The sequence below is a fragment of the Zingiber officinale genome, chromosome 11B (genome assembly GCF_018446385.1).
Source record: "Zingiber officinale cultivar Zhangliang chromosome 11B, Zo_v1.1, whole genome shotgun sequence".
NCBI lineage: Eukaryota > Viridiplantae > Streptophyta > Magnoliopsida > Zingiberales > Zingiberaceae > Zingiber > Zingiber officinale.
The window spans coordinates 86,268,696-86,278,393 of NC_056007.1; the positions used below are offsets into that span (position 1 = coordinate 86,268,696).

At 42.8% G+C, this 9,698-nt stretch overlaps 1 protein-coding gene across 1 annotated transcript; it reads left to right on the forward strand.

Annotated features, from left to right (window-relative positions):
- The first annotated feature begins 8,166 nt into the window (after window positions 1–8,166).
- On the forward strand, window positions 8,167–9,471 carry LOC122034459 (probable galacturonosyltransferase-like 1). The gene has a single exon (XM_042593720.1). It carries the CDS (start codon window positions 8,207–8,209, stop codon window positions 9,281–9,283), a length of 1,077 nt encoding a protein of 358 aa, XP_042449654.1. The 5' UTR covers window positions 8,167–8,206; the 3' UTR covers window positions 9,284–9,471.
- The last annotated feature ends 227 nt before the right edge of the window (window positions 9,472–9,698 follow it).

Here is a 9,698-nt window from a genome sequence, read left to right on the forward strand (position 1 = left end):
ATTTACCAAAAGGCGTACACTACTTTGGTATTTACCAAAGAGCGCACTTTTTTAAAAGTATTTCCTAATTTACCCTCATGATAATTTGACTTTTTCTATTGTTTTTCTTTTCTTTATTATATTTCTCTCACTTCTCTCTCTCCTCTGTCGGCAGAATATAGGAATAACATTAGTCAATCTTTAATCACATTTTAATACATTTGAAGAAGCCAAAATAAATAATGGACACCATATTTGGACTCCTTGCAATTTTAGAAATCCACAGGAACTGAAATGGGTGCAATCGGAGCTTTCTAGGTCGATTAGTGGATTTCGGTCAAAACCCACTGATGGACCTAGAGAGCTCCGATTGTACTCATTTCAGTTTCTATAGATTTCTAAAATTGCAAGGAGTTCAAATATGGTGTCCATTATTTATTTTGACTTTTTATAAATGTTAACAAGTAAAATTAAAGAATCGACATAAAAGCCCACGTTGGGCCTGATATGGAATCATATCAGGCCCAACGTGGTCCTGATATCATTCCATATCAGGCCCAACGTGGGCCTGATATCATTCCATATCAGGCCCACGTTGGGCCTGATTTGAGTCTATATCAGGCCCAATGTGGGTTTTTTTGCCGATTCTTTGATTTTTGTTTGTTAACATATATAAAAAGCCAAAATAAATAATAGACACCATATTTGAACTCCTTGTAATTTTAGAAATCCATAGAAACTGAAATGGGTTCTCTCTGGGTCCATCGGTGGGTTTGACCAAACCCACTAATCGATCTAAGCTCCGATCGCACCCATTCATAATTTCTAAAATTATAAGGAGTGAAAATATGGTGTCCATTGGCACTCCTAGTGGTAGACAGAGGTTTTGAAAATCCTAAATCTCTCTTGATTTCTTTTTATTTTTTATTTTTTATTTTTTATTTTTGTTGTTACTAGGCCTGATATATCTCATATCAGGCCCACATTGGCCTGATATGGGAGATATCGGGCCCAACGTGGGCATGATATCAAGCCTCGAAAAAAGAAAAAGAAAGAAAGATTTAGGATTTTTCAAAACCTCTGGTCTACAGTACCAAAAATAATAATGGACACCATATTTTCACTCCTTGTAATTTTAGAATTCATAGAAATGGGTGCGATCGGACTTTCAGATCGATCGATGGTTCGGTCAAACCCACCACGGACTGATTGCACCCATTTCAGCTTCTATGGATTTCTAAAATTGCAAGGAGTTCAAATATGGTGTCCATTATTTATTTTAGCTTTTTATATGTTAAAAGCAAAATCAAAGAATCGGCAAAAAGTCCACATTGGGCCTGATATCAAATCATCGTTAGGCCTGATATGGAATGATATCGAGCCCAACGGGCCCGATATCATTCCATAGGCCCGTTGGGCGATATGATTCCATATCGGTCGCGTGGGCTTTTATGTCGATTTTTGATTTTGCTTGTTAACATTTATAAAAGGCAAAATAAATAATGGACACCTATTTGAACTCCTTGCATTTTAGAAATCTATAGAAACTAAAATGGGTGCAGACTCTCTAGTCCATCGGTGGGTTTGGCCAAACCCACTAATCGAACTAAAACTCGATTGTACCCATTTCGATAATTTCTAAAATTACAAGGAGTGAAAATATGGTGTCCATTATTATTTTTGGCACTCCTAGTGGTGGACCAGAGGTTTTGAAAACCCTAAATCTCTCCTTTTTTTATTTTTTTATTTTTTGTTGTTACTAGGCCTGATATCTCCCATATCAGGCCCACATTGGGCCTGATATGGGGAGATATTAGGCCCACATTGGGCCTGATATTAAGAGATATTAGGCCCAACGTGGGCATGATATCTCTTCATATCAGGCCTAAATAAAAAAAAAGGGAAAAAAAAAGAAAGAGAGATTTAGGATTTTTCAAAACCTCTGGTCCACCACTAGGAGTGCCAAAAATAATAATGGACACCATATTTTCACTCCTTGTAATTTTAGAAATTCATAGAAACTGAAATGGGTGAAATCGGAGCTTTCTAGATCGATCAGTGGGTTTCGGTCAAAACCCACTGATGGACCTAGAGAGCTCCGATTGCATCCATTTCAGTTTCTATGGATTTCTAAAATTGCAAGGAGTTCAAATATGGTGTCCATTATTTATTTTGGCTTTTTATATATGTTAAAAAGTAAAAATCAAAGAATCGGTAAAAAAACCCACATTGGGCCTGATATAGACTCAAATCAGGCCCAACATGGGCCTGATATGGAATGATATCAGGCCCACGTTGGGCCTGATATGATTCCATATCAGACCCAACGTGGGCTTTTATGTCGATTCTTTGATTTTGCTTGTTAACATCTATAACGAAAATGAGGAAGAAATGAGGAAAATTAATTAATAAAATAGGGTAAAATAATATCTACGTCTTTTAGCGGTGTTTGGGCATTTTCTTTCCATCATTTTAATGTTTAATCCTTAATTAATTTAAATTGAGACACAATACTTAAACTCAGAAATCTATCTTTAAATCTTGAATAGACAAAATTCTCTATTTTTTTTTATTTTCTCTTTATTGGGCTTGGTATCTCCCTATATTAGGTCATATGTGAGTCTAATATGGGAGGATATTAGATCTACATTAGACCTTATATGAGGAGATATTAGGCCAACGTGGGCATTATCTCTCATATCATGCCTGAAAAAAAAAAGAAAAAAGAAAGAGAGATTTAGGGTTTTTCAAAACCTCTGGTCCACTACTAGGAGTGCAAAAAATAATAATGGACACCATATTTTCACTCCTTGTAATTTTAGAAATTCATAGAAACTGAAATGGGTGCAATCAGAGTTTCTAGATCGATCAGTGGGTTTCGATCAAAACCCACTGATGGACCTAGAGAGCTCCGATTGCACCCATTTCAGTTTCTATGAATTTCTAAAATTGTAAGGAGTTCAAATATGGTGTCCATTATTTATTTTGGCTTTTTATAGATGTTAACAAGTAAAATCAAAGAATCGGCAAAAAAGCCTACATTGGGCCTGATATGGAATCAAATCAGGCCCAACGTGGGCCTGATATGGAATGATATCAGGCCCAACGTGGTCTTTTATGCCGATTCTTTGATTTTGCTTGTTAATATCTATAAAAAGCTAAAATAAATAATGTACATCATATTTGAACTCCTTGTAATTTTAGAAATCCATAGAAACTGAAATGAGTGCAATCGGAGCTCTCTAGGTCCATCAGTGGGTTTTGACCGAAACTCACTGATCGACCTAGAAAGCTCTGATTGCACCCATTTCAGTTCCTGTGGATTTCTAAAATTACAAGGAGTCCAAATATGGTGTCAATTATTTATTTTGGCTTCTTCAAATGTATTAAAATGTGATTAAAGATTGACTAATGCTATTCCTATATTCTGAGAGGAGTGAGAGAAGTGAGAGAAATATAATGAAGAAAAGAAAAACAATAGAAAAAGTCAAATTATCATGAGGGTAAAATAGGAAATGCTTTTAAAAAAATGCGCTCTTTGGTAAATATCAAAGTAGTGTACGCCTTTTGGTAAATTCAGATTTTCAAGTGCGCCTTTTGGTAAATTGCCGTAAGTAAAGTGTAAAATCTATAAATTCAATATCAAAATTATTATTATTTTTATTTAAAAGTTGATTCATGAGCTTAACGAACATGTTCACGAGCTAACGAGCTGAATATTGTGAAGCTTGAGCTTGATTTGTTTATCTTAACGAGCCTCATTAAACGAGCTCAAACGAGCTTTTATCGAATCGAGCTTCGAATAACTCACGATCGGCTTGACTCATTTACACCCCTACTCTCAAGCCCAAGATTGAGAAGTTCTTGGGGGAGGGGGGATCCCTTCGGCGATTGGTTAGGTGCTCCGAATTCTCACAATGAGCATGTTTGGCAGACGAGCGCCGAGCTAACCTCGGAGGTGATCTTTGAGTAGTTAGTCACTCCTCGGCGCTTGACGAAATTTTCTAGCATACTACTAACACAAATAGATGAAGTGTCTACGAAAGTGGTGAAAAATGGAATATCACTCCGACGCTTCATCGTTCAACCTAATGGACTTATGGTCGAGCGTTGGGATTGCTTCCAAGATTTGTATTGCTCTCGCATCCACCCAGAATGGAGGATAATAGTGATGGGTGAACGATTGCTTATGCCGCAAAGGTGGTGGAGGCGCTTTGCGCTTAGGTTGAGCCACCATAGGCATCGACACACTATCTTCTCCCTTTCTTACCGATTGGACCTCTTCAACATTGATGTATTTTGCCGATCAACTCAGGAGATGATTAAAATTCGTTGGGAGCTTCTTTACCAGACACTAGAAGAAGTCTCCCTCTTGCAAGCGTTGAGAGAAAGTGCTTATGAGCAGGGGCGGAGCCACGTTGATGATTGGTGGGGCAACTGCCCCACCTCAATATTTTGTAAATGTCTATAGATATTAAAAAATTACAATCTTGTCCCAGTAAAAAATAAAAGTAGGGCTCGCAAGTTGCAACCCTCGTCCTGAATTTCCCTCCTCGCTGCCCTCTCCCTGCGCGCCGCCTGTGCTCCCTGAGACGACCCCCTAATGGCCTAAATTTTCTGTTTCAGGTTTTGTGACCCCTAATCGCTGCAAGTTTTTTCCTTTTCCGCCGGTTTTTCAATGTTAGCGATGAGGTATTTCTGGAAAAAAATTCCCTCTTTTGCAGTTGTATCTTTTTTGATCTTTAAATTGACCTCTATCGATCTCGGAGTCATCTTAGTTCAATGTCTACAATCGGGAAGTCGACGAACATCTTCTGGCAAGAATGCCAGGTCGGGAAGGTCGATCGGAAGAAGCTGCTCAAGCAGAAGGGTTGTGTCGTTTGGATAACTGGGCTCAGCGGCTCAGGTTTTTAATTTTCTCTTTTGCTTCGTGGAAATTGATAAAGGAAATATGGTACAAGTCCTTAATCGAATAACAATTTAATCTGAAAGTATTGTGTTTCTTTTCTTTTTATTATTTTAGGGGTTATGATTTTCCTCCTTCAGTGATAAATCTGATACATTGGTTGTCATTTCAAAATATCAATTTACTTATACAATGCAGGGAGTAAGACTAAGTCAGCATATTACATGTTATGGCTTGTTTTGTTCCCATTTGCATGGCAAAGCCCTGATTTTTTTTAAGGAATCTTAGGTGGTTAAACTGTTAAAGATCTCTGAGTCACTGTCTTTTCTGAAACTGTACAAATTTATTAAAAAATTTTGTGCTCATTAGTGTAACTTCTGTTTATATTTGTATTAGATTATTGAGAATCAAAAACTCACCAACTTCATAATCAACAATGATATTCATTGCCCCATCTGTTATAAGGGGCCTAGCTCCGCCCCTGCTTATGAGCATCTTGGAGGTGGCCGAAGGTATATGCAGAGTAATCTCATTGAATTATTGTATGTATTCCTCGGGGTTTCCTTGATTGTCTGCTTTAAGACAAACAGGTTGAGGAGCATCTTGTAACACCGCTTAGTGTTGGAAAAGTGGTGTAGAAACATGACATTGACATCGGCGAAAGTTCGGATAGATGAGGGTGGTAATCAGTTAAACCACCATTGGGCGGAGCCAGCAAGGATCGTTAGAAAACTCTGCATTTGACGTCATATGTTATATAGTAGAGTGGTGTTCTCGAACCGACCCAAATGATCCTTGTGGTCGGCTGACCCCATGTATTCTTTGAACTGATGTGCCTAAAAGTTACATGACAATTCATCTTCCATGACATTTTTTGCAAAAGGTATGTTATTCGAATTGCTCTTTTCAGTGAGCAAAGGCCTCTTTTCTTTATTTAGGTTTCATAGAGGCATCTCTCTCACTCCAGATTTGAGCGTGTGTTCCTCGAGTGGGACCATCGGCTAAGCCTGTAGAGTCACGAAAGTGGTGAGGGAAGAACCCATTGAACTCACTGGCACTCGGCGAGGAATATAATGGGAGGTATCTCCATCGATGTAGCTAGTACTTCTTCCAACGTCGGGTTCACCGGCGGGAGTCTTTGAAGGACCCATGCTATATAGCCTAATCGAGTAACCTTTGAAAGTCTTCTCAAGCCATGACAGCTTTCCCGCGAGCCGTGTTACCTACTGAGCTAGGATCCTCAATAGTTCTCCTTGGTTCTATGATCTCAACATCTCAGTTCGAGCGAGTTCTCATTGATTATGCCAATTTATTCTTGTCTGAGATCTTGGTCTAATGAGTCAATGAAAGAAACTATCATGGGAAAGGTAGTAGGGGACACGGTGACGAGGAGAACCCACGAGATTTCTACAAAAACTCAGTAAGAGCTTAGAATGGGCACTAAGGATGGACTCGGTGCGACCACTTCGACGCCTAAGTTAGCACAGGAGCTATGGAGGAGCAAAAAACTAAAGTTGTCGGAAAGTCTAGATTACTGTGTGTGCATACCTACGTCCGCGGGAGCAAGTGACCTTTTATAGAATTGTAGCTATACCTCTATGTTCTCCACATGTTCTGCAATGACCGCTTTCGTTGTACACGTTCTTCAGGATAAACAGCTATGTTATCCACGTCTTGTGAGGGATATATGGCTATGTTGGCTAAATCTAAAAATAGATGGACACAGGCTAGCTCTCTTTATTGAATTGGCGATGAAACACTAGAGGCAAATGCGGAGAGCGGTGCGTGAGGGTGGAGAGCCACCGGTACAGTCTAGTGGCGCCGCGCCGGTGGCCGCGTCTGCCTCTGGGCGTGCCGCGAATGCCGGCACGCGGTTTCATCCAGCTGACTGCCTTTTAAGCCCCGGCACTCGCCTACGCGCTTCGAGTACTTTGTACGATTTCGCACGCCTCCTCGATCCAGGAACGAGGAGGATCAGACGGCACGCGGCAAGGCGAGGCGAGACGAGACGACCAATCTGGAACATCCAACTAAACGCCGCCACGGACGACTATCAAAACCGGCCACGCGCCGCGATCCTTCCCACGGTGACCACGTGCTCCGCAATGACTTCCAGTTTCTTACCACGTGATCCATTTCGAAATTTGGTAAACACGAACGCTATTTTGTTCAGCTCGGTGACTAATCAATAGCAAACATCGATGAGACTTGATTTTAGGATCTTCCAATAAGATCTGATCCGTGCATGGTTTGATCTGATCGAGTCGATTTCAATTATGCACTTGGCAATGAAATTAAAGCGACGGATAAGAAGTTGGCAACTGTCATTTTACATTCAATGCGAGCAAATCGATGGGGAAGGAGATGGATGTCGACCGTTTATACTCTAAGCCTAGATAATGGCCTCTAAACTTGCAAGATATTCTCGGTGCGAGTTAACTTCCCCTATAATCAATCACGTTTCATTAGAGTTATAATATACTGTTAAAAGTTAAAATACTGCTACTTGTGAGGCATAATGATGGAGATATACGCGTAAAGATTTGGCTGCAATTTAAGATCGCAGTAAAGATTTATCAACCTGAAGAAGGCAAAGTGGAATCTGGTACCATCTGCTCAACTTATCCCAAGGCAGTGCCCACTGCCCAACCCACCGTCGCTGTTTGATTCATTCATTCATTGTCAGTTCCCTACCTTCTTTGATTAATAATGGTAGTTACACTCGCAAGCAAGCTAGCAAGCAACCAGCCAAATGCTCGAGAGAGAGAGAGAGAGAGAATTAATTGATGGATGAGTAAGATTTGCCCTGACGTTGGACGAATATGGTACAGAGGTTTTTCTCCCAAGCCAAGCAACCCCACCCACACCAAACATTTTGATTGTTTCTGACACACTCTATTCATCCTCATCACCAACCAGTACAATTACAAAGGCAGGGAATTTGGTTGAATTGGTACACATCATCCAACCACTGCTCGATGTGCAGGTCTTAACTCATTCACACTTCATTTATATATTAATTAAACCCAAAACTTACGGTTTATTAATCGTTAAGCAAATTGTTCTGGTATGCTGGGGAATCAAATGTATTGTTGATGCTGACGTAGTAACCTCCAGGCTATTAATCGAGGAAATTAGATTTTAAAAGAAATATTTGAAATGAAAATGACCGGTCGTCGCTTTTGGTCAAACTTCGACGTCGATGCTTTCAAGACGGAGATCCGATCACAACCGTCCGTTGCATCGCCAGTCCCACCACGGGCGCATTATAAATCCGACGCCGCTGTGAAGACCGCGGCGTCGGCTCCCAACGAAAAGCCGATGTCTCCTCCGTCGCTGCTCGCCGCGAGCCTTCTCCTCTTCCTCGCCATCCTCGTGCCGTCTTCCGGCGCCGGAGCGTCCTCTGATGGTAATTCTCCTACCGGCATGTCGCGGTTCCGAGAGGCCCCGCAGTTCTACAACTCGCCGTCGTGCCCGCCGCCTCTGCCGGCGGGGCCCGGGGCGATCTGCTCCCCCAACGCGCTGGTGCATGTGGCGATGACCCTTGACGTGGCGTACCTCCGGGGCTCGGTGGCGGCGGTGCTCTCGGTGCTGCAGCACACGGCCTGCCCCCAATCCGTCTTTTTCCACTTCGTGGCCACCTCGGCCGGCGGCGCCGGTCTCGACGCCACTATCTCCGGCGCGTTCCCTTCCCTGGCCTTCCAGATCCACTCCTTTGATGCCGAGGAGCCGCGGGTGGCGGCGCTCATCTCCACCTCCATCCGCGCGGCGCTGGACCGGCCCCTCAACTACGCGCGCTCCTACCTGTCGCGCCTCCTGCCGAAGTGCGTCAGACGCGTCGTCTACCTCGACTCCGACCTCGTCCTCGTCGACGACGTGATGGATCTAGCATCCACTCCGATCCCCGACGGAGTGGCGCTGGCGGCGCCAGAGTATTGCAACGCTAACTTCACCTCCTATTTCACGCCCGCCTTCTGGACGAACCCGGCGCTCTCGGTCGCCTTCGAGGGGCGCCGCGCCTGCTACTTCAACACGGGGGTGATGGTGATGGAGCTGGGGCGGTGGCGCGACGGCGGCTACACGGAGCAGATCGAGGAGTGGATGGAGCTGCAGAAGCGGATGCGGATCTACGAGCTGGGCTCGCTGCCGCCCTTCTTGCTGGTCTTCGCGGGTCGGATCGCGGCGGTGGAGCACCGCTGGAACCAGCACGGCCTCGGCGGCGACAACTACAGGGGACTCTGCCGGGACCTTCACCCGGGCCCCGTCAGTCTCCTGCACTGGAGCGGGAAAGGTAAGCCGTGGGTGCGCCTCGACGCCGGCCGGCCATGTCCCTTGGACGCCCTCTGGGCTCCCTACGACCTCCTCCTCCGCAATCCCATCGCCATTGACGAATCCTGAGCTCAAATCTTCTCACCCAGCCCGATTAACTCTAGATGATCTTCTTCTTCTTTTTTCACTCTTTACCTCAAAATCAAAATCAAAATCAACTGTAGAGTTATTATATATCTTTATTTAATTGTAGATTTATAGCTGGTAAACATATACATATATATGAATTTGAACGAGACATGAATCTTTTGATAAAAGAACAGAGGTGAATTGATTTATCTGTGAAAATAGATATCTGTAACTTTAATACAAAATATGACAAACGAATTGTTATAAAAGATTCTTTGCTTTAATTTGACAACCAAAAGACTTAATTATGGAAGGTGTTAGCTGGCGATGCTCGATTAAGAACTTGGAACTTTCAGATACGTACGTGGTTGAGGACAACCTTGCATGATTATATATTTTTATATATATAAATAAT

Coding starts and splice junctions, on each gene's coding strand:
- LOC122034459 (XM_042593720.1), top strand. CDS start 8,207: ATGTCTCCTCCGTCGCTGCTCGCCGCGAGCCTTCTCCTCTTCCTCGCC.